Here is a 25,316-nt window from a genome sequence, read left to right on the forward strand (position 1 = left end):
GATTTGCTGACACTTTTTCTGATTGGAACTCAGAGGCTGAACCAGTGAGGTATCTTTGCATTAATAACCTCATTTTAACTATAGGGGAAAATGAAATGAAGTTGGAAGTCACATGTGCTAAGCCAGGCAGTAAAAGAAGCAGTTCTTACCTATAGGACTTGAGAAAGAGCTTGTTTCAACAGAGCTTGACTCAGAGCCTTCCAGTGCTCATCTGTGGCTCCCCAGAGGCAGGAGAAGTTTCCTCTGAATTGTCTCCTTGAATTGTTTTCTGCTCCTAGTGAATCACTGGCTCTCCCTTGCCTATGGAGCTCTTAATTTGGGGTGCTTATCCTGCCACCTTGGAGGCTGCACTGAGCACTCTCTGTCCAATTTTATACCTTGATAAATAAATTGCACCTGACTGTTCTTGCAGATCTGGGTAAGTAAACAAAATATCTTTCCTCTGCTGAAGAGGTTTGGCTGTGCAATCAGCAGTAATTCAGTACCTGTTTAGCCTCAGTGCTGGCTAACAAAAGGCAGATTCCACGCCCTCATGGAAGAAAGATCAAAGCCTTTTTTGGCATTAATGAATGTTAAGCAAAAACCCCAAATATTTAATCAAGAGGGAGCAAAACCTTAAGACTCACACTTAAGCTGTGAGCATTTTTACAGGTTTTTGTAGTTCATATTTGAATCATATCGAAGGGTTTGTTTCCCTGTACATGAGCAGGATTAAAGTCCCATGGCAAAGGGTGGGATTTTCAAAGTGTTTTTAAAACTCACAGATTCAAATGGGGCCCAGGGTGGGACAATAGGGGAACAGCTATTAGAGGCTGTCACTTCTGAAAAAGCATTTAATGTGATGGAGTGTGGCTATGACTCAGAAACACAACAGATACTTCAGAGGGAGCCAGAAAGGAAAGGATGCACCTGACTGGTTTTGTAAAGCTGGGTACAAGTGATACAATAATTCTTTCACAACCAAAGGGCAGTCAGCTGATATCCTGAACCTGAAGATTTGATTGCCCGGCTTAAAAAACACAATGCACTTGTCACACAGTCACCCTGAACAATTATAATGATGCATTCTTTTCACTGCAGTTGTGCTCATGAGCCTTGGTGATGGATCAGAACCCACTTAGCAGTGACCCAGCACATGAGAAACCCTGGGGGTTCTCTGCCCAGGGAATTTATGGAAGAAGATGGGCAGGAACGCCACATGAAAGCTGGCCACTGACACTGGCCCTCACACAAGAGGCAATCCCACTCCCCCAGGTGTCCAACTAAGGCTGCTTTTGTACAGACAGCATGGCAGAACAGAGGCTTTCAGGGTATGACAGGGATTACAATGCAACCACTTAGGAGATGGCTCAGAGATGCTCCACCTGCTCACAGAGGCAATGCAAACAAAGCCAAAAGGGCTTAGCTGGAAAATAATAATTAAGTGATAAAGGTGCCATCCAAAGGAGCAGCTGTGGGTATGACACCCAGCTGGTGAGTGAAGGGTGTGGGTAGCACAATCCACAAAGAGCTGGGGAGTGTTTGGAGTGGTGCAGAGGGGGCACCTTGCAAAGGGAGGACAAAGCACACGGTGCCACAACACCATCCAGGCCAGACAGGGGGAGATGTTCCCTGCAGGAACAAACTGCATGAGCAGACTGAGGTAAGGTGGAATTCGCTGGGGTGGCACAAAGAGGTTCTGCCTACCCAGACATACCATGAGGAACCTGCAGTTTACCCATGACAGGGCAGAAGAGAAGGATTGTAGCTGTGCTCTGTGAGCAGAAGGGGAACCATCACATGCAACTTGGATGTGATGGTCCATGCAGGAAGAACAAGGCAAAAATAAAATTCAGGTTGTTCACCCAAAGGTTGGTAAGGATGAAAGAAAAAGAAGAAGTATCAAAGTTTCTAGGCAATCATCAGAAAGCAATGTGGAGATTGCAACTTGGATATGAGGGGACCTTCCTTTGTAAGAGCAAAAAAGAAAAACCAACTGAAAAATTAACATTCTGGTTAAAGAAAGAAAAGATGGAAATGGAGCCAGGTGATGATTTCTGTCACCCAGCCTTAGCAAAGCAGAGCTGCATCTTCCTGTCCACCACAGGAAAATTATTGATGCTTATGCAAAATCATTAATTGCAAAAGAACCTTCCAGCTGCTGATGAGATGCAGTAACACAGGGCTGTGACTGAAGGCAGAGTCCTGCACTGAGCTTTAATTACAGCAGTGATGCACCAAGGGGAGACAATCATCCTGCTCACCTCTCACAGCCCCAGCTGCATGGAGGACTGGCAGTTAAAAACCCATTCTTCATTTAACTGTGCAACTGATGCATTCAATGTGGAAATCAGTGAGCTAGGGGGAAAAAAAAGCAGAAGATTCTGTGCAATTTGTGTCTACTTTCAAAGTAAACCACATGAGAAATTCATTTAAATGTTTTGGAGTGAAATGTTCAGGTGATGAAATAGGGGAATCTCCTACAAAGCCCACGAAGCTTTTCACCAGTTGAATATGCTTTACTGTTCTCTTTACCGTTCTCTTTTTTTTTCCTCAATACAGTTGAAACCCAGTATTATTCATGTGGACTGCATAATGCCCCATTAATTGAGAAATCACCTGGCAAATGAAATATTAATGTAGATAAAACCAACAAAAAATTACCTGCTAGAAAAATCTTGTTTAACAAATACTTGTGTGAAGTGCTCAGCTTCTTAGAACATAGATGATGTTGAGAATTTTTATTATTCATTATGAAGAATGATGAAAAGAAGAGATATTGCTCTCTTAATCCATCAAAGCCCAAAAGAAATCTATGTTTTACAGAAAAGGAATAGAAAAACATAAGTTATATTCCCTAGAATGAGGTCAATGTTCATTCTTGGAGGCCCAGGCCCAGAAAATGCACTTTGAAGCACAAAATGATGGGTGGGAAATGAAGCCCATTGGGGAGAGCTGTAAATCCTAAACCACCAGGAGAAAAACCCACCTCAAGGTCCTGTCCTGAGCCATGGTCTCTTCTACACCCTCACTGAACTGGTTTCATTTTACCTCTTCTTTGGATGGGTGTTTCAGGATGGAAAACACCCTCTGCTTCTGCCAGCACCCCCACTCAGCACAGCTGGCCCCGGGTCCCTCACTGCAAACATGCCCAGCTCCTTTGGGTTTGCTCACCTTGCATGATGCACTTGGGGCCTGCCCTTTATCCTCCCTGCACGGTCAGCTGGTAACAGATCAGAATATTGATTAGAGCTGGTGCTGATTAATGCAGTCATTATGTACAGAGCAGTCATTACTGGCAGGAAAGGCTCTCTGAGCCACCATGGAAAGGCAGCACAGAAGCAGTGAGTGGGTGAAGGAAACCCAAGCTTGGGTGGAGCAGAAGGAGGGGAAGGGTGTGAGCTGAGATGATGCTGAAGCTGCAGGCAAGGGTGGCACATCCTGCACAGTTATTACAGTGCTTTAATTACCCCTCATGGCTGACATTGCTGCAGCACTGCTGCTGTGGGTGGGGTGAGGGGTGCAGAGGGGCATCGCTGCCCTCCTGCCCTGTGCAATTCCATCTCAGCAATAACTGGCAAATCCTGGTGCATCCAAAGCTGTGTTCTATCCCAAAGCTGTGCTCTATCCAAAGCTGTGCTCTGTCCCAAGCTGTGGTGTATCCCAAATCTGTGGTGTATCCAAAGCTGTGCTGTATCCAAAGCTGTGCTGTATCCAAAGCTGTGCTCTATCCCAAAGCTGTGCTCTATCCCAAGCTGTGGTGTATCCCAAATCTGTGGTGTATCCAAAGCTGTGCTCTATCCCAAAGCTGTGGTCTATCCAAAGCTGTGCTCTATCCAAATCTGTGGTGTATCCAAAGCTGTGCTGTATCCAAAGCTGTGGTGTATCCAAAGCTGTGCTCTATCCCAAAGCTGTGGTGTATCCCAAATCTGTGCTCTATCTGTCTATCCCAAAGCTGTGCTCTATCCCAAGCTGTGGTGTATCCCAAATCTGTGCTCTATCCCAAGCTGTGGTGTATCCCAAATCTGTGCTCTATCCCAAGCTGTGCTCTATCCCAAAGCTGTGCTCTATCCCAAACCTGTGGTCTATCCAAAGCTGTGCTCCATCCAAAGCTGTGCTCTATCCCAAGCTGTGGTCTATCTCAGAGCTGTGCTCTATCCCAAGCTGTGGTATATCCCAAAGCTGTGCTCCATCCAAAGCTGTGCTCTATCCCAAAGCTGTGCTCTATCCCAAGCTGTGGTGTATCCCAAATCTGTGTTTCATCCCAAGCTGTGGTATATCCAAAGCTGTGTTCTATCCCAAACCTGTGGTCTATCCAAAGCTGTGCTCCATCCAAAGCTGTGCTCTATCCCAAGCTGTGCTCCATCCAAAGCGTTGCTCTATCCCAAGCCATGCTCTATCTACACCTTCCTGCCCCAGCAGCTGGGAACAGTTCTCCCCACCCTGGTGCCTTTCAGGTCACTGTCTGTGACAGGCTGATACAGCTCTGGTGCCAGTAGTTGGGTTAACAAACCCCATGGTTTGAGGGGATCAGATATTACACTAACAGGAGCCATATCAAGCTCTAGGGTAGCAGACTCAAACCCATGGAATTGTGAGCATTTATTTTAGTTACTGATCCGTGGTTCTGTTCTGCACCAGAGTGCCACAATGCATTTTAAGGGATTACTCCACTGACACTTTCACTGTACTCAGTTTCTTTTCCATCAGAGTCTGGGATACACCACTAACACATTAATCATGTGTCGCTCGTCCCACGGGAACACACAAAACAAATAGAAAGCAGCCATTCCTTTCCTAACACCAACAGCTCTAATTAACATGGGGATTTGTTTTGCTGGTTGCTTTTGTTGTCTTCAAACATTACTTCTGTAAATTATCAAAATGAAAAGGAGAGATCTCCCTCCTTAAAAAAACACAAAAACAACACCACAAAAAACCAAAACCCACCTGACTACACAGGTTCTTGAAGTGCTGCTTGTACATTTAAAGCACAAGTCTAAAAGATTAAGCCTGCCTTGAAATATGATTTACTGGCTTGAAATATCAACATGCTCAATATTCACATGGTGAGAGTTTTATGCATTGCCAGATTGTGATGATAGGAAAGGATACTTCACCATTTACATTTACGACACTACTCACAGACTACAACTATTTGAGTCCTGTGTGGTTTTGAATAGATAAAATGAGAAAACAAGCCATGAAGCCCTCACTGCAGTGACCCAGGGTTACTGTGAGGCTGAGGTGTGAATTGTACACTTCTACATCAGTCACAAGCAGATTCTGTACTTGTTAAAATCAGCTGCAAAGCAGGCACTAGTGCTTCAAAAAGAGTACTTTAGGGAAAATTGATAAGAGTGGAGCCCCTGCAGCTTCGGGTTTGGTTTTGGTCTGGTTGTTTAAACGTTGTGGAAGGAAGAGGTCTCATTTACTGAAAAGTTGCCTTTTGGTGCGTGCATGGAACAAGAGGTTGAGCTCCAGAGCAGGCAGGTCCTCTCTGTCAGTGCCAGAAACAATCGCACATTTCAAAGGAACCTCCTGCAAGGCCAAGGAGCTTTTTGTTATGTAAACGAGCCCAACTTGTTTGTTTTGGTTGCTGTTTTTAAATGCCAAGTTGTAGATATGTCTGCAGTGTTAAACACATCAAACAGGGGAGCAGAACATCAGTCTCCTGCATCCCGAGTTCTGCTGCAGACACGGAGAGTTTGCTTAGGGCTGCATTTCAAACAGCAGCTCTTTGATGCTCGAACGGGGCCGAGGAGCCCCAGCAGCACAGGGAGGTGGCAACAGCAACAGAGGGGGGTCCCTTGCAGGACAGGGACATTGACAGGGCTGCCAAACCCAGGCCTGAGCTTCTGCCTCCAGGGTCACTTCCCACTGGTCCCAAAACACGGACAAACCCAAAAACTGTCACTGCCACCACTGGCATTTAAACCCTCCCTGCTCCTGGGAGCCAGTCCGTGTGAAGCTGAATTTGGAAGTTAAAAAAAGGAGTAAAGGATGTGCCTCCTTCTGCCTTCAACTTGGTTTTATCATATCCTGCAAATGAAGGGCTTTGAGGAGTTTTCAAAATGGATCAAAGAGCTGTGCAATACACCCCTTCACCGTCCAGACTCTGTGGGCTCTAAGGGTGGAATTGTCAAAGAAATATGCAGAAGAACCTGTTGCCCCAGATAAGTTAATTAACAAAACCAGTAATGGCTGGAATTCTGAATTTGATTATTCTTCAAACCTTCTCTTGCCACTGCACTGTGATTTGTTTCAAAAACCATAGTTTGGTAACTTCAGTTTATCAAAAGTTGTCACACTGTGATACTCTTCTAATTGTGTAAGATACGTGCATAGAGCTACACAATGATTCCACTCCAAATACTGATGCAGTTACCCAGGATAACCAGGGAAGCGTGGAATCAAAACCCTGAATGCCTTCCTGTGTCTGTGAGAGCAGGGGATCAGAGCAGTGCAATGGAACCCAAACTCCTGGGCACCAGATTAGATTAATGGGCAAAAATAAATAGTTTGTGCATCTCTAGCCTCAGAACTTAAACAATGCCAACTCCCTTGAGGCATTTTCTCCTTCCTCCTCTCCTGTGGCTCTGTTCTCAGGATCTTTAGCCTGTTTACTGCCTGTGCTCAGTTTTCCTTCTCCTCTCTTTTCTGGAGGAGCTCACAGATGGCAGTTTTGCCTCACTCCATACAGACACAGTCAGTGTTTACTTTCTTGTGAAACTCGCTATCAAAGACAACCCTACAGCACTCAGGATTAGAAGTCTCTTTCCCACAGTTCTCCTTGTTAGATATGCAAAGGAGGTCCTTGAAGAGCTATTACAGAGTGTGAAAAGAAACATAAAATTTGGTGCACTCTTGATGTTCCTATCTCAGCACACAACTGCTCCCTACAGCACAAGAGCTGCAGCACAGGAGCCTGTGTTTGGTCAGAGACCTCCCCAATTCCGAGCAGCACAGTTTGCACCGTCCCTGGCTGATGGGGGGCACTCACTGCCCTTGGGAATTCCTATTCGTGTGTTTCAGTGAAGATTTCAACATCTCAAGAGCTGCTCCAGAGTAGCTAAGCTGAAAGTCAGCTGAAGGCCAGCTGAAACACCCTTCCTAATGAAACCAACTGGGTGATTCTTGGCTTGTGACTGATCTGCTGGTCTGCTCCATGGCCCCTGGAATGCAGAGCTCAGCTCTGGATGGCTTCACATAAAGATGTAAAAGAGACAGGGGAAAGAGCAAGCCACGTTTCAGAGAGCTCCCAAAAATCCCTGAGCTGGGAATGAAAACCCCAAATCCTCAGCACAAGGGCTGTTCCATAAACTGGCTGCACCTCTTTCTTGTCTGGAATTGCTGTGAGGACACACAATGGTGCTACTGCACCCTGCTCATGGGGCTGCATCATCCTGCAACTCAACTGCAGAATTGCTAACAGGGAAATGGCTAAAAGCACCTAAAAGGATTTGTGAGCACAAAACAATCTAGAGTGATACTTGATCTTCCAAATCCCACAATTCAGATTTATTTGGTGCAGTGTTCTGACCTTAAACTTGCCTATACACCATGCCTATACTTGATTAAATAGCATTTTTTAGCTGGTTTCAAATTGAATCCATTAATTCCAAAAGAAAAAGTGTATGTAGACATGTAGCTTGGTTTTTATTCTCTCCTAGTTGTCAATGAATAACTTATAAAAATATTACTAACATGTCTTATGTCAAACAAGAAAGGCTTATTGAAGAAACAAAAAAGGCTGCTTTAAGATTGTTGCAAAAGGATGAGAAGTCTAAGGGAACTGTCATATCTCATTGTTAAAATCAGGATCCTGAAGAATAAGGTTCTTTAATGTAATTTTAAAAAGAAAAAAAGATTACATGATTAAAACCGCCCCCAACACCTGCAGTAATTAAAGGTGTTAAACCCCAATAGAAATCTGTCCTTTAAAAATTCATTTGCAAGACAAAATGTTGTCAATATGAAACAAAAATATTTTGACCACTAAAATCTTAGAAGGAAGAAATGGCATAACCGAAAGAGTGTCAAAGGTCCAGATGTCAATGCCACGACTCTCATGTTATCAAACCACTGCAGTGACCAGGGCCAGGTCTGGAATTTGTTCTAGAACACAGGGAGCCACAATCGCTCTCGTTGTGATGCAGCTGTCAGAGCAGCCCTGCTGGAGCTGGGAGCAGCTCAGGAGATGAGGAGCCAGGCTGAGGGCAGCTGCAATGCTCCTGTCAGGGTACAGCTGGGAAAAAACAACTCTGAGGCACACAAGGCTCTCCTCAGGCTCAGAGCTTTGGAGTCAAAGGTGGGGCTTGTTTTCCCCCTGTTTTATCAACTGGTCAATGCTCTTTGTCCCTTTCCTGTTTTTACTTCACACAGACATTAGTCTCAGATAAAGAAGCTATAAAATAACAAATATACAAGACAGAAGCAAACAATGCCTCTGTTCCACAAAAGAGTATTTTCAAGTTTAAGGCACCTGCTCAGAACTGGCAGTCTCTTCTTGACAGTCTCCTGTGTTCATCAGCACCTTTGGTAGCCCAGAACTTTGAATCTCTGCTTCTTTCCACAGTCTTTACCCAAAAAAGAAAGATAAAACACAAGTTTTGAAATCTCTTTTCGTTTGTGTGGAACAAAAAAAGCTCAAAGCAGCGGCAGGTCCTGGCCAGTAGCACAGAGAGCTGTGTGTGGGCAGATTAGAGACTGAGGGAGGCATCACTTGAGAGGAGGGGAAGGGGAGCAGGCTCATGCAGATGATGAAAGCCTGCTCAGCACCGGGGGAGAGGGGAAGGGGGACGGAGGTGCTGCTCAGGGAGGGGAGGAGGAGCGAGGGGCACTGCACACCCAGCTCCTCGTTAGCTCTGTGCCTGCTGCAGCTCTGAGCCCCTGAGACAGGCACAGGCAGAGCGAGGATGGGAACTGGCTGGACAATCTCTGGGGAGCTGCCTCACCAGCAGGAAATGCAGATTTATTAATACTGAGCATCTTGCAAGAGCTATGTGTTCTCAAAAAGCCAAAATATGCTAAAAGAAAATACAAAAATACAACAGCCTTCATTCCAACATTATCGACATCCAGTATTTCTGAATTTCATTTTGAAGGGACAGGTGCTTTTGCAACATACTGGGCTTTGTCCATTCTAACACAGCAGCACATTTTGAAAATATAACTGAATTTGTTTTGTTCACTGATACTTTTTCCTATATCATGAATTTATGTCACATCAGGACTTTCAAAAGATGCTCTGAGGTGGGAAAAACAAAATCAAAATAACGACTTTTCCTGTAGCTCATGCTTTCCCTGAGATAGGAAGTTTGATTCAAAGCATACACTGAATTTAGCGGGACACCCATTGACTTCAGCAGAGCAGATCTGTGAGAAGATCTTGAAGAATGGAAGGAAAAAACTAGTGACAACAAACTGAAGGAATTCCTCTTTAAACAATGCCCTACAAACACACACAAGGGTTGCCCCGTCCTGCCTTTGATGTACAGCTCCCCAAAGCTTCAGCTTTGCACCACAGGAAAGGCAGAGCTGGCCCCAGGAGCCACATCTCAGTTCTCAGAGCCTGGGAGTGCCTGATCCCACCCTGCTGCCTGCCCAGGAATTCACATCTGCCCGTCCAAATCCTGCTCCACAGCCTGCAGTGACCATGGGCACTCATTCTGGGGTTTGTACAGCCCCTGGTGAATCAAAGCCCTCTTGTGCTGCTTCTGGAAATATCCATTCCACTTCCCAAGCAGGACTTAAAGCTGTTTGAGCAGTATTTACTGCTGAAATGGGATCTGCCAAAGCAGGACCTGTTTGTTTTGCTGAGCTGATCCTGTGTTTCTGCTGGATAAACGTGTGAAGGTACAGCAGGCCAGAGAACAGACACAGAACAGATCCAAGGGCAGCATGTACCATTGTCTGGACCAAAAAAACATGGAAACCAGGTTAATATTAGCACTCAGACTGATTGGAACTTGTGGCTTCCTGAAAATGGGGATGCTGATACTTCCTGACCTGTTACAGCACAAACACTGCCACTGAAGTACAGTTCAGAGCCAGCTCCATCAGGGAGTGTTTTGTAAATGAATAATGACTTTGCTTAAAGCTAATCAACATCAAGTGTGTTAAAAAAGATGAAATAGTGCTGGAAGGCAGTGGGAGGTAGGGGAGCCTCAAAGTGCAAACAGGTGCTGATCTCCCTTCAGGGGGGATTGAGTGGCACAGACCTTACAGGGCTGTCACTTCTGATCAAAGCAAGCTCCAAGACCACATAATCACCATCACCCACCTTTTAAAGGATGCCCTGATTTATCATCTGTCACTGTTAATAACTTGGTTACTCTGTCTGCAATACTTAAAAACATTACACGAGGATAACGTTTCCATTTTTTTTTTAAGAAATGTGAAAATGTTTTAAACTGAAACCCACTGGAGCTCGTCCATCTGTTGCTGGAGACCACCTGCCATCACAAGGCCACCTGAGCAGGAGTGTGCCACCAGTGCAGAGCCATCCCCTGGCAGGCAGGGGTGCTCAGGGCTGGGGAGCAGGGTCTGTGTCAGACACGGCTGCTCCTGCTCTCTGCAGCCAGGGATGACAGCCAGATGTGAATAATGGCTGCATAATAACAGACACGTGAAATGCTGTTTGGGCAGAGCCTGATAAGGGATCTGAACATTCCTGGGCTGAGCCCCTCACATCCTCTCAGCCGTGGTGCCTGCGCTCTACAGCTCCAAGTGTCCCAACATGTCAGGTCTAAACCTGCAAATGCTCAGCTTAATTGTTTTTCTGGTTATGAGAAGCATCAGCATTTCACTGAGAAACAAGAGTTTTACCATCTTAATTAGAAGTTTGTGGGGTTTTGCCCTGAATCCCATTTTCCCCCGCTGATCTCATACTCTTGCCTCATTAATCTCTCCCCAGTAAATCACACTATTGTACCAAGCTACCTTTGCCAGAAAAAGGAACTTTCTGCCTTTCCTCTGCCTGCTCACAAGCCCGTGGCAAACATCTGGTTCTTGAATTGGTGTATGCACACACCAACAGAATGCATTTCTTTTATAACTTTTATCTGATAAATGCCACTGGACATTTCTTCCTCAACAAGTTTCCCATGGAGAGACTGGATTGTTAAAATAACCACATGCAGACACTTTTCCTAAAAGTCTGAGATAAGCAAATACCTATTGGCCCTTGGCAGTAGAGAAAAATCCTATAAAATTCAACAAATAAAAATTCAAACACGATTTCACTAAAAGATAAAATTACTGTGAAAAATAAAGAAGTTTAATATTTTTGAGATGTTGCCTTAATGACTTTTAGTATTATTATCATGTAACTAATATGCAGCCTTCTAAGACAAGAATACAAATTTGTGTTGATTATTAATAACCGTATTAAATTAATTGTTTTGAAAATAAGTAAATCACTTTCCTTTAACAGGAATAAGCTTCCAATTCCTTAAATAGCAACTTCAGTATTAAACTGTTAAGACTGTTAGGAGCTATGGGGCAGCAAGAAATGCAATTTCTGAATGAATTAATTCTTAAGATGTCGTCAAAGCCAATCATTACATTCTGCTGCATTTACAGTGCACTAGTCCTGATGTAAAGAATCAGCATCATTATGTACTTGAGGAATCTCATTTGCTTACCAGTAACCTCCCTAAATAACTCCTGAATAACTGCAAGAATAAATAAAATCTGAACACTTGGTTTGCAGTTTAGCAAGGATCTATTTGTTACACAATGCCTCCAGCCAAGCACCATTTGTCGTTCTCAGAGGAAAAGGTGCAGCTCTGCCCTGGTGGCAATGAAGGGCCCAAGCTGACAATTGAACGAGCTCAGAATGGCAGCAGGAGCTCAGCCACGGCTCAACATCTATCTGCACTTGTTTCTCTTCAGAATCCTGACAGCAGGCTGTAGGAATTCATCAGCAACAATACAGCAAATAATATTCTGTGGCCCACAGAAGAGTGAGGTGTTTATTGCAGTGACTGATGCAGGCTGGAGAGAAGCCTGGGACGCTCCCTGAACAAACCTGTCCTGCTGAAGCCAGCACTGGCCTTGTCAGGTGTGAATTCCCTCAGGTGACACACACCTGAAGGCTTCCTGCAGCACACAGGTGATTTCAAAACTGTATTTCTCAGGATCTAGTGCCATTGCTCTAGCTGGAGCGTACACAGCTGCACAGGCAATAATTCAGTAGTTTCACAAGTGGATTTGTTTAGTGCAATGTCCTACTTTGGCTGCAGCAGTGTCCTCTGACAGGATTAACTTCCAGGCCATCTCAAAGCCCTGTGTCAAACAGTGGCACAAAAGAGAAAAAAGATCTTTTCTCTTCCTCAAAAGATGAATTTTGTATCAAAACTGCTTTATCTATGTGCACTTTAGACATGAAGATTATTGATAATAGCTGCAAGATCATTTCTGCCACTCAAGTTCCTCATCACTGCTGGGAACACTTCAAATGAGTACAAAAAGGCAAGAATTTATCTGTCACACTGCACAGATAAGTTGAAAAACCAAACCACTACTAAAGAACCTTTTGTGGGCAAATTCCCAGCCACAACATGACTGTCACAAGGATCCCCACTCTCCCATTAGGATCTGTTCTCTCTGGATGAGATCCCTGACAAAGGGATCTTTTCTGGAGCAGCTGGGTGAGAAAGGGAGGTTCTGTCCCTGCTTCACCAGCTGATCACCCAGCCTGGCATCACCCGGAAAACCGCAGGGAAAACTTCAGCCTCACACAGAAACACACGCCACTAAAAACTTCTTGAAAATGTATTCGCAGTCTGAGCTTCACCAGGTAACTGCCCTCAAGCAGCATTCAAATCCCGCGTTTGTAGTCCCGGTGTCCCCTAAGTCCTTCCACAAACGGCGATGCTTGGAGCGGTGTTGGAAAGGGGGCAATCCCTGCAGGGTAGGGACTGAGTTGTGTTCCAGCTGTGTGAAGCGAGGCAGCGATCTTTAACATGCTGAACGCAGCCTATGCAAATCTTAAAGGGCTGCTAAGCGAGGATCACTGCTGTAATCTCAGCGCTTTGTAAACACGCTCCTGCTCTACACGCTGCCGCTTTTTACAGCACTAAAGCCCAGTCTGTTTGCTCAGTTGCAGAGGCTCACAGAAACATGCACCTTCAAAATCCATTTATTTCATTCCACCTTGCAATTCCTTTCGAGTAAATTACTGTTCTCTCTATTTATACTTGCAGGCAAGTATAACAACAATTATTATATTCAAAGTGTGCTTTTACCAAATGATCCAGGAAACAAGTTTATTAACTGCAAAGCACATCAGAGAAAGTTTAGAACACACAAAATTATCAAACTAAAGAACATATTTTATTTTTAATAAAATAGTGGAGCATGAAAAATAATTGTATATTACAAATATATACAGCAGAGAACTGTGCACCCCCAGCACAGTAAAGAGCATCACTCTATACAAAGCTTCCCTTTGCAGAATCTAGTGCTTCTTGATCTATTCATAGTGAGAATTTGTTTAACAATAGAAAGAGTCAATAAGCCCTTTGGGTCTCTTTGAATTGATCCCCCCCTTTTTTTTTGCACAAATCAGTCCAAACGTGTATAACATTGGCTTGATTTCCATTAAAAAGCCACAAAATGTAACACTAAAGGGTTTCTGAGGACTAGACCTCTTAGTTCTTTTGTTAAGAGATTTCTTTTGTTGTCTTTATGTACAGCAAAATACTTGTTTCTCTTTTCATGTCATGGTAAGAAAAAAAAATGTATTGCACATTATTCTTATTCACAAAGTTTGTGTCTGGTGCAGGAAGTTTCTCTTTTGGTGAAAGAATATTGGTGAGCATTATAGATCGAGCCTATTTTTAGGCACTCGAAGCCCAGTGGGCTGAGAGGAGCTGAGAAGGGTTTAAAGTTAGCACGGAGGTTGTTTTCCCAGAGAGCATCCTCGCCCAGGATAGGCCTCCTCCTGTCCCTGCAGGGACAATGCTCACTCGGGCACTTCTAAAATCAAAGCACTGCTCCCTAAAACTTGGCTATACCTTGTTACTCAGAGAGCTGGAGAAAATCCAGCCCAGCTACATGAAGAAGTTAAATAAGTATTGGTTGTTGTGTTTGGCTTTGTTTTTATGTTGCTGGTTTTTTTTTTAATCTGAGGGATGGATGTGATTCTTAACTACAAATTAGTAACAGAACGGACTGTTTTAATTCACAATATTTCTTTCACATAAAACCTTTCCATGAGTACATTTACCTTCAGTTTTTCACCAGGTCCTGAATTCAGCATGATACATTTTTGTGCCTTGAGATATTAAAATGTTCTGACAAAAAAAGCACCATTCATATTTAAATTTCTGACTGCTACTGTGGACATTTGTAAGTCTGTGAGGTGAGATACAGTCTTTTCTAAAGCCTGGTCACACACAGGTGGGCGGCTGTAATGTTGATTCATATTTTGCAAGGTGAGTTTTCTGTGGATGTTGAGGTTTTTTGTAGATCCCACTACTCGTAATAACACTTGCGGGTTTTCTCCTACTTCTCTTCTTCAATCTCCGACTACAAACATTTTGCCAGGATTGAAGAGTCTTGGAAGTCCAGATCCACATGCCACTAGTAATGCCCACAACTAACAACATAAAAATTTTGACCATAAAAATTTCTACTGCTGGGATAGAGTTATTCATCATGCAGTCTAAATTTTTAGTCTGATTGTTCATCTTGCATTTCTGTTGAGTTGCCACAATTTTCCAGTAATCCATGTTCAGTCTCTCATAAAAATAGCAAGCTATCACGCAAGTTGCAGGCACTGTATACAAGACTGAGAAGACACCAATCCTGACCATAAGCTTCTCCAACTTGTCGGTGTTTTCTCCACCTGTTTTCATCACCCTCCTGATATGAAAAAGGGCCACGAAGCCAGAAAGAATAAAAGAAGTGCCAATGATTAGATAACAAGCCAAAGGAATGAGCACAAACCCCGTCAAGGCGTTCACATCCATGCTGCCAACATAGCAGAGCCCTGTCAGCTCGTCCCCAGCCACCCTCCTCATCACCAGGATCATGATGGTCTTCACAGCCGGGATGGCCCAGGCTGCCAGGTGGAAGTAGCTGCTGTTGGCTTCGATTGCCTCGTGCCCCCACTTCTTCCCAGCCGCCAGAAACCAAGTCAGGGTCAGGATCACCCACCACAAGGAGCTGGCCATGCCAAAGTAATAGAGAACCAGGAACACGATGGTGCAGCCGGTGCTCTCCAGCCCCTCCTGGATGACATAGAGCTGGCCGCTGTCCCTGTCACAGGCAATGCTTTCAGCACCTGAGAAGAGGCGGATGATGTACCCCACCGAGTAGACGCAGTAGCACATGGACAGGAAGATAATGGGCCTCTCGGGGTACTTGAAACGCTGAGGATCGATGAGAAAAGTGAGCACAGTGAAAGCGCTGGAGAAGAAGCACAGAATGGACCAGATGGCAATCCAAATGACAGCAAACTGTTTGTCATCCCGGCTCCAGTAGACATCAACCCCCGGCGTGCAGAGCGGCGCGCAGGAAGCGCTCTTTTCCACATGGTGGAACTTGCCGGGGTTTTCGCAGGACGCTCTGCTCAGGCTGTCCTTGTGCTGCTGCAGATCGTGGCCGCTGCTGGGCCGCTGGGGACGAAACATGGGTGGCAGCATGCTGGAGCCCCTGGGCGGCTCATCCGACCCGTTGTTGGGGGCTTCCATGCACAGGTAATTGGGGTCGTTCTTTTTGGGCAGCTTGCTGCAGTCCAAGGAGTCCGGCCACTTAAAATTGAACTGCTCCATGATCGGGGAGCACTTCAGCCTCGCCTGCTCGCACATCACCCTGCAGGCTGGGATCGGGGTGGAAACCTGCTCCGTGCACATCGGGGCGTAGAGGGAGCACAGGAAGAATTTCAGATGGCTGTGGCACCCGTACTCCACCAAGGGGGCAAACTCGTGCAGCTGAATGGCAGCTTCCCTTTGGTTTTCGTGCCCCATCAGGTTGGGCATCCTCGTCATGTTGTAGCCGATATCCTTGCACATGGGGATCTCTATGGGCTGGCAGCGGCCGTCGCCGGGCCGCTCGATGTCCATGGAGCTGATGGCCGCGCAGCAGCCGCTGAGCCAGCAGAGCAGCAGCGCGGTGCTGCCGGCCGCCGGCCCCATGGTGGCGGCTGCGGGGCGGCCGGAGCGCGGGCCGGGGCCCGCGGGGCTCAGAGCAGCGGCCGGCCGGGCCCTGCCCGCCGCAGCACCGGCCCCGAGCGCGGCGGGGCCGCGGCGCCGGCGGAGCGGGGCAGCATCGCCCGGGCCGCCGCGGCCCCGCGGGGAGCGCCCGGGCGGCGGCCGGCGGAAGGGAAAGCGCCCCCGCTCCGCAGAAGCGCCCAACTTACTGCGGGCAGCGCGGCAACTTTCCGCTCGCCGGGCTTCCACTTTCGCGATCCGCCCGCCCGCCTCCCTTGCTCCGCTCCTTCCTGCGGCCCGCCGCCGCCGCCCGGCCGAGCGGTGTCCGCGGAGCTCGGTGCGGGCACGGCCGGGCGATCACCGCGTCCCCGCGCACATGTCCCGGGCGGCTCTGCTGCCGCCGCTGTCTCCGGGGATTCTCCGCTCCTCCGACGGGTCGCGGCTCCTCACTCTCTTGCCGAGAGGTGGAGATTGGTTTATCCGAGCGCGGAATAAAGGAGGAGGAGGGGGAGGAAATATCTAAGCCATTGAAGAGGGGGGCCTGAGAAATCCCCCCCTGCTCGCCGCCCTCTGCTCCCGGTTTGCAATAGGTCGGCTCCGCCGCGCCGTGCCGAGCGGGGCTGGAGTGTGCGTGGTGTCTGTGCCGGCTCCGCTCCCCCGCCTCGCCTGCTCCTGCGGCCGCGGCAGCTGGGGCTTGGGGGAGGCACAATCCGAGGGGAAAATAAAGTAAAAAAAAAAAAAAAAAAGCTAAACCCAAGAAGAAGAAAAAAAACCTGTGCAGGATCCGCCTCGCATACGACATCCACTTTGCATGAGAAAGGTGAAGCTGACACGGTGATTACTTTCCAATCACTCGGAACGCCTTGAAACCTCCTTAAGGACCCCTACAGGTTCTCCTTGATCGGCACAGATTAGAAAAAGCCCCATTTGTTTCTCTCTCCTTCTCTCTTTCCTTGCTTTCTGCTTTCCCTCCCGTTGCCCTCTGTTGAAAGTTTAACAAGATCTTTTCTGTAGAAGGCGTCAGCCTGCCCTCCCTCGCTCAGGTAGGAAGCCAGGGAGAGCGAAGGCTTCAGACTTCGTGTCTCCTAATAAGAGGGTTGAAGGTGGTGCCTCCTTGACTGCCTTTATTGGAGGGGGGGCAAAGCTTTAGCAGGGAGGATGTGGGGAGGAGGATGCATTTTATGGCGAGTGCTATAAACTCTTCGCTGCCAGGGTCATAAAATATGGTTGCTTTCAGCCTGGAGACTCAGCTTTTTTCAAATGTCGTGCTTTGTCTCGAATTCCTAAGTGAACAGGACAGGCAGGATTGCTGGAAAAGTACCTGATTATGGTTTTAATCACAGTATGGCATCACTCGAAAAGTAGCTTGCTTTTTTTTTTTCTTTTTCCCCCTTTCCTTAAATAAGAAATGCTAAAAGGACAGGAGACATACCCTTGGGGAAGTTACTTCATCCACTATAGAAAAGATACTTTCAGATTTTTGGAGACGGGAATCGTTCTAAAGTGAGTTGCGTTTACTTTTAAAGTTAAGCTTTGAGATTTATTTTGCTTATTGGTCTCTCCGAGGTAGAGAAGGAGGAAGTTAAATCCCCAGCCAAACTCCAGCTCGCAGTTTTACAGACGGAAAGGAGCACAGCGAGCAGAAGTCAAAGATTAGCTCTGCTCAGCTCCCCCTTCCCCGCCCCCCTGCCCCCTTTGAGCTCGCTTTTAGCGAACATATTAATGAAGGAGGGAAATCTCTCTTTCATTTCATTCATGCTCACCCACACAAACCGGGCTCCTCTCCATCAGTGCCTGTTTCTTATCGAAAAGAACACGGATTCTCCTGGAAACTCCCAAATCCCGCAGGGTCAGAGTTAATACCCCAGCAGCTCTAGAAAGGAAACCCTTGGCTTCCTCACTTGTGATAAGGGTGAAATGGATCCAAGCAAGGACAACAAACCGGGGCTAATGTTTGTCTCTGAAAGCCCCGAAGACGTGGCCAGCTCTTGCCAAGGACTAAAAGCCATCATAAAAATGTGCCTTGAGAAGCGAGGCCCTTTCCGTGGCTTTTCAGGGCACCGGGGAGATGAGGTTTATAAAGTACCGCTCTGAGGGACCGACCTTTCCTCGGACACTCGCAGATTCCTCGGGGAATGCTTCAAAAGCAGGCAGGGCTATGAGCAGAAAAAGAGCTTTATTTATTTTAGTGTGTCTGTGTGAGAGAGAGAGAGGGTGTGCTGGGGCATTTCCATTCTTCATTAATCTAAGCCTGTTTTCTTAGTATTTGTATTCATCCTGATTCCTCTTCTAGAGAGCTCAGCTGGGGGTAGCAGGGATGTGTGGGGAAAGCTTTTTCAAGGGACAAGTAAATTCTGCTTTAAAAAGTAGAATTTAAATAATAATAAAAAAGTAGAATTTAAATAATGCATAACAGGCACATATTCAATGTTTGTTTTATCCAACTGGATTGTTTGGGAGCTTGTTTTTCTTTCTTTTTTTTTTTTTCCAGCAAGTATTTTTGTAGAGCATATTCTATCAGCACTGACATTAAAGTAATCTAGAAAAAACACATGATATAAAACATGGCCTTTTTTCTTCTGTAACACTGATAGCAACCTTTTTCTCCTAAGAGGGAGAAAAGAAACACAAATGAAAGTGAGAAAAAAGAAGGGGGGAACCTCCAACCTTTGTAGTTGTGTCTCCCTTAATTGATCTTTCATGTGCCAATTTAAATCAGCCTTGTTTCTCTAGCCATTGCTTTAGCCAGTGCATCCTGCTTTAGATCATTTATTTTACTTTCTATATTTTTAAGGACTATCTACATGTATCAGCCATTCAACGAGGCTGAGTCAGTGAGAGTAACAAACAGAACATTATTAGAGAAAAATGAGAGCGCTGAGAAATCAGCAACTGGAAGATACCTCTGTAACTAATAAATGAAAAGAACCTTTTGAAGGCTCCAGCTGAAAAGATATTTTATTTTATTTTTTTCTCCTGTGTGTGGGATTTGAGATGTGTGATTCTATGGAGCAGCCAGGCACCCCTGCTGCTAGGCCCTGGCTAGGAGTTGGCCCCCCTCTGGCAAATGTTATGGAGAATTGGGAGGAATTTTATGGCTGTCTTTTCCCTCAGCTCTTTTTTCTTTTGTCTTCTTTGAAGAATGACTTTAGACATTTTATTTACATATTTAACCATGGATGAAAGAGGAAAAAGAAAGCATTTGGGCCGTTGTGGGAATAGTGATATGTTTAAATTAATGGAAATCTTATTAGGCTTCTAAAATTTTAAGCAAAAGATTTTTAATGAAACTTTATAATTAAACATGATTTCAAATAATGTGCCAACTCACAGGAAGGATGCATTTCTCCCTCTAGCTATCCATCTCCCCACCTCCCAAAAATGTGCAGAGGAATAATCTCTATCTTAAAGTCCAGCTCTTCTTCTGTCCCGTAAGGAAAAGATTTAAAAACTTGAATATTTAATAAGGCATGTGATAATTCAAACCATAACTAAATATTTTGTAGGTAAAGCAAACCATAAACGAGCCAGGAAAATAAAAAGCCCTGGTCCCTGCAATGGCAAAGTTTCATGCTGGATAATCTATTACAGTGGCAGTGGAATAAAACACTTTGATATGGCTGATGGTGAAAATCAAAGTTGCATCCATCCAATCCATGTTAGAGTCATTGGAAATTACAGAGCCAGGCAAGGTTTTCTGAAATGGGATTAAAGAAGACCCAAATAATCCATTTGAAAGAAAATGTTCTGACACTTCAGCAGAAAAGAGAAATGAAATGAGCAGCTCGGGGAGTTGAAGAGTTAATTAGTACATTAAAGATTGTTAGTGAAATAGTCTCAATTACTTACAAAGAACAATGGTGTGTCATGACGGAACGTGCACTGATATTGGCAATCCAATATTTAAGAAGTCTGCAGCTATAACTGATTTTCAAGTTTAATATTTCTGACCAGCCATTTTATTACACAAAAAAGAGAGATCAGTTTAATGTTAATCCTATTCAATAATGCTATTCTCATCTATATTTTTATACATTCATTTGCTTTTTAACTCACACATTTTATTCCAGTAATGAGTTCTATTTATATATTAAAACCAAAGGTATTAAAACATATATTTTAAAAAATGTTAGCCATACAGATAACAACTGTGAAAGAAAAGGATCACACACATGAAAAGAAAGCTGATAGCTATTCCAGCAATGTTATAAGCCTGCATTTCTTACTGAATTTCCACTAGATATTAATAAAATTAAATGGCATGCAGAGAAATGTTTATTTTCTAAACCAAATGGGTTTATTTTTTCCTAGCTACAGATTCTTTGTAGCAGTTTTCCTCCAAAATTTAAGTAAACACGTCTGCCTAATAGGACAGGCACACTGAGAAATATTCCCATGCAAGTGCGAATCTGCACAAAGCACAAAAGTTTTAATTGCCTTAGAAAGCCACCACCACCACGAGTTAAAAGAATTAAAAACAAAAACAAATCATAAATGGATGAGTGGGTTGTATAGTATTGCTCTAATACAATTTAGCTGGCTATTTTAAGGGCACTTCCCTTGAAATGTGGTTTGAAATATTACCAAAGGTTCGACGGGGTGCATTAGTGTGAATTGCAAATCAGAACATTTCTTTAATCCCCTTTTCATGGCCTGGCTTCGGATCAGTGGCATCTAAGGGACTCCCCACTGCTTCTGGCTCAGGAGGAACCATTCACTGGGGCAGCTTCCCTCCTCTATTCCCACAGTCCAGAAAACAACACCACAGACAGACACCCTCCAACTAAATTAGATTAAACTCCTTCTCTTCCACAGCACATTAGCCTTTTCACTGCCCAAGATTCATTATTCAGCTACTCCTAATTTAAAGATACAGTATTTTTCTGCTCTTAGGAACAAAAACAACAGACAAAACTAAAGCCAAAGCAGAAAAAAAAGAAAATTCCTGGTCAGAAATAAACCTGATAATGCTAAAATTACAGAAAGGCAGGATGAAAACATCCTTTTCACTTATACTCTAATATTACAGGAATATTATAATTTTAAAGCCCAGGTTGGAGCAGAAAGTTCCACAGACACTAAAAACAAGACCAGACTCAGCAGAAAAAGAAAATGCACTCAGATTTTCTTTTCTTATAAACACCATTTGATAACCTTCGTTCACCAGCCTTTCTGCACACACTGTTTGCATATCTTGCAGCCAAATCTGGGCTTGTGAAGGCATAAACAGTGGAAAGTGCAGATGATAGCAAGGATCAATTAGTTCTCTTGTTGTCATTTCCTCCCTTATTCCCATCCATAACTTCTCCACTCCTCCTTTCCAAGGTAAAACCAGTCTTTTAAGCCCTGTGTCATGTGGGTCTGCCCCTGCACCTTGCACACAAATACAAATTCAAGCAGCCAGCCATCCCCAGGAGCAGCCAGACCCCAGCCAGCTGTCCCTGGGACCTCAGGGCTCTGCATTACTGCACTGCTGGGCACTGCTGGGCACTGCTGGGCACTGCTGGGCACTGCTGGGCACTCCTGTCCCTGCCCATGGTGCCTGTGTACCCCTGGAAGTGCAGAGTCCCTCCCTGGGATGCCAGGGCTCTGCATTCCTGCACTGCTGGGCACTCCTGGGCACTGCTGGGCACTCCTGTCCCTGCTCATGGTGCCTGTGTACCCCTGGAGGTGCAGAGTCCCTCCCTGGGATGCCAGGGCTCTGCATTCCTGCACTGCTGGGCACTCCTGGGCACTCCTGGGCACTGCTGGGCACTCCTGTCCCTGCCCATGGTGCCTGTGTACCCCTGGAGGTGCAGAGTCCCTCCCTGGGACCTCAGGGCTCTGCATTCCTGCACTGCTGGGCACTGCTGGGCACTGCTGGGCACTGCTGGGCACTCCTGGGCACTCCTGTCCCTGCTCATGGTGCCTCTGTACCCCTGGAGGTGCAGAGTCCCTCCCTGGGATGCCAGGGCTCTGCATTACTGCACTCCTGGGCACTCCTGTCCCTGCCCATGGCGCCTCTGTACCCCTGGAGGTGCTGTCTTAAGGTAATTTTGATGGATAAATAATAGTATCAAATTTAACCTTTAAGAATCCTTGACACAGTTCAGATCTGAACCAAAATTTAGCAGTTGAAAGATTCCCAAATGTATATGATATTCCCCACAGGAATATGTCGTTCCCCCATTATTTACTATGATTTATTGAGGAAGTACCAATCCCAGCACAGCTTTATGTTCTGCCCCTCTGCTAGAGGGTACTGGCAGGGACAGGATATCCTGCTGGAAGGGCTCCTGGCCCCACCTGCTGATCCCTTTTACATTCTCAGGTAGCAGGAATTCCTGATACGGGTTTAATCACTGCTGTAAGTTGCCCTTGCACATTCTCCATCTGGCATTTGAATTTGAAGAGTGTGATGGCAATCACACATTCTCTGAAGGAAGCATGAAGAGTGAGAAATTGAAATGCCATAGTTTGGAATGCTATTTATTATTTCCAGATCAGGAGAAAGAGATGCTCTGTGTACGTTGCATGCGAGAGGCACAGGAGGGAAGGCAGCCATGTCACATTTCTCAAAATCAGCACAAAGGTCACAGATAAAAGTTGATTCTATCCAAAAGTGGCTGGTGTGTTCCTAGCCCAGTCTTTCCCTCACCTGATGGCACTAAACCTGAATTGTAGCTGGAGGCAGCACCTGTAATTTCAATGTCAGGCTGCAGGACAAGGGACTCAGCTCAGGCTGAGCTGGGGCCAGAGGGGCTGTTGGCTGTTTGAGCCCCACATTCACTCACAGCCTACACCCATCCCAATGGCACCAAATACAATCTCCTCTTTTACCCTCATCATACAGGACGTGACCAGGCTGTGCAGAGCAGGAGTTGGATAGAAATGTTAAAGCATTTGTCAGAGAATCCATCTGGCTCAAACCCACAAACTGCCAGCGTGGCACAGAGTGAGGCACAGAAAACTTCCCTGTACAGTGGAGTTACACCAGTAGGAAATATGGGGAGGAAGTGGTACATCTATATCAGTCTTAGATGTTCTGAGGTCTTTTTTCCTATTTAACTTATTATTATATGGAAGCGATTAAAACACAGTGGGAGGAAAGACCTGCTCAGTCTGAAATGCTTGTACCAGACAGGGAATGCACAGACAGCAGCATGGTAAAGTAAAATGAGATATTAGCGTTGGAAATGTCTCTGTGTCCTCCAGCCCCCTGTCTAACTTTGTGTTTTCCCTGTCTTTAAATGAGAAATATTCTGCCTGATGAAGGTGAGCAGGAAGAGCTGGGACACAGCTGGAATGCCCCATACTCCATGAGAGTGATCAGAAAACTCAGACATTTGGGAAGGCACTGCCAGATTCACGGCCAGTTCAGCACACAGACATTTGAGTTTGGCAATCTCCTGTTCAAGAGCACAGGAACACTGTGACATGCTGCACACATTAGGCAACCATGTATACAAAATCAATTCAAAGCAGCTGTTGGAGACCAGAGATTTTAGGGGAGCTATAGGGTGAATTCCTCCATCTATACATCTTTTTTTTTGAAAGTGGGAATGCAAAGGAGGAGGGAATGAAAAATTGATACTGCTCTGTGCTCCAGATGAAAGAACAAACATAATTTTATTTTCTTTAATGACTCTACTGGATTCTGAAATTAAACCCAGCGGGTAAAAAGATCCTGTGCAGATTTCAAAAGAGATCATGTAGTCTGTCCATGTGCTAAGGCAGGCACATTTTTAAGCCCTGCCATGTTCTGTAAAACTGAAAAAGGGTTATCCCTGTAAGCATTCTGCTTTTCAAAGCCATCTCTCTCCCTCCACCTACCCCAAGTCAGTGGATATTCCAAATAAATGTCATCCTAACTTTAAATGTCATTTTGTGGTTCCTCCCTCTAAGTTTAGAAGGAGAATTGCCGTATACTCTGCATTAAATATTATTAGACCTCAACATACAGACAGCACGCCCTTTTTTTTTATCCTCTCAGCAGAACCAGACAGAAAAAGAAGCCAAAAAACCAAACAAAAAACCCCCAGCCATACAAATAACTGAATATAATCCCCAGTACAGATTTCAAACCAATTGAACTGAGAATAGCTAACCTTGGCTCTGAACTCTCTCCAGCTGCAGGTTAATGCAGTTAATTGCAGAGCACCTGGTCTAAGCCTCAGGTGTATGAATCATCCCCACACACACCTTTCAACCCTTCATTCTGCCGGGATGGCCCGGGGCAGCTGACAGGCTGCTGCAGCTTTGTTCCCACTGGTGGGAGTGCCAGCCTGCTCTCAGAGCCAGGGGAAGGTTGTTCTGTACAGGTCCATGGGTACCTGCTGGGGGGAGTGCCAGCCTGCTCTCAGAGCTCCCTGCTAGAGCCAGGGGAAGGCTGTTCTGTACAGGTCCATGGGTACCTGCTGGGGGGAGTGCCAGCCTGCGCTCAGAGCTCCCTGCTAGAGCCAGGGCAAGGTTCTGTACACATGGGTACCTGCTGGGGGGAGTGCCAGCCTGCGCTCAGAGCTCCCTGCTAGAGCCAGGGGAAGGTTCTGTACAGGTCCATGGGTACCTGCTGGGGGGAGTGCCAGCCTGCGCTCAGAGCTCCCTGCTAGAGCCAGGGCGAGGTTCTGTACAGGTACATGGGTACCTGCTGGGGGGAGTGCCAGCCTGCTCTCAGAGCCAGGGCAAGGTTCTGTACACATGGGTACCTGCTGGGGGGAGTGCCAGCCTGCTCTCAGAGCTCCCTGCTAGAGCCAGGGGAAGGCTGTTCTGTACAGGTCCGTGGGTACCTGCTGGGCTGGGGGAGCCTCCTCCGTCTGCCCAGCTGGGCCAAGCTGGGCCAGGCTGTGCTCAGCTGTGCCAGGCTGTGTTAGGCTGTGTTAGGCTATGCCAGGCTGGGCCAGACTATGCCAGGCTGTGCCAGGCTGTGTTAGGCTGGGCCAGGCTGGGCCAGGCTGTGCCCTCTCCCTCAGCTCTCCGGGCTCCTGCAGCCGCTGGACAATCGATGCCCAGGACAATGCCCAGGACAATGCCCAGGACAATGCCCAGGACAATCCCCTGGACAATCAATGCCCAGGACAGTCCCCTGGCCAATCCCCTGGCCAATCCCCTGCACTGCTTGCACAGCCTCAGCACCCAGGGGGCACAGCAGCACTGCTGCTGCTCCTGGAACGGTGCCAGTGTGGATGCTCAGGGCAG

At 46.0% G+C, this 25,316-nt stretch overlaps 1 protein-coding gene and 1 long non-coding RNA gene across 2 annotated transcripts in view; both read right to left on the reverse strand.

The window, feature by feature from the left end:
- LOC143695442 (uncharacterized) overlaps positions 1–25,316 on the reverse strand; it is a 69,658-nt gene that overhangs the window by 28,687 nt on the left and 15,655 nt on the right. The window lies entirely within an intron of this gene.
- Positions 13,299–16,216, reverse strand: FZD10 (frizzled class receptor 10). Its single transcript, XM_054645769.2, has one exon. The coding sequence runs from the start codon at positions 16,125–16,127 to the stop codon at positions 14,379–14,381; it is 1,749 nt and encodes a 582-aa protein (XP_054501744.1). The 5' UTR covers positions 16,128–16,216; the 3' UTR covers positions 13,299–14,378.

This window comes from Agelaius phoeniceus, chromosome 18 (assembly GCF_051311805.1).
Source record: "Agelaius phoeniceus isolate bAgePho1 chromosome 18, bAgePho1.hap1, whole genome shotgun sequence".
Lineage (NCBI taxonomy): Eukaryota > Metazoa > Chordata > Aves > Passeriformes > Icteridae > Agelaius > Agelaius phoeniceus.

What these genes read in the sequence shown, in the direction of transcription:
- FZD10 (XM_054645769.2), bottom strand. Translation starts at nt 16,127, where the DNA reads ATGGGGCCGGCGGCCGGCAGCACCGCGCTGCTGCTCTGCTGGCTCAGC.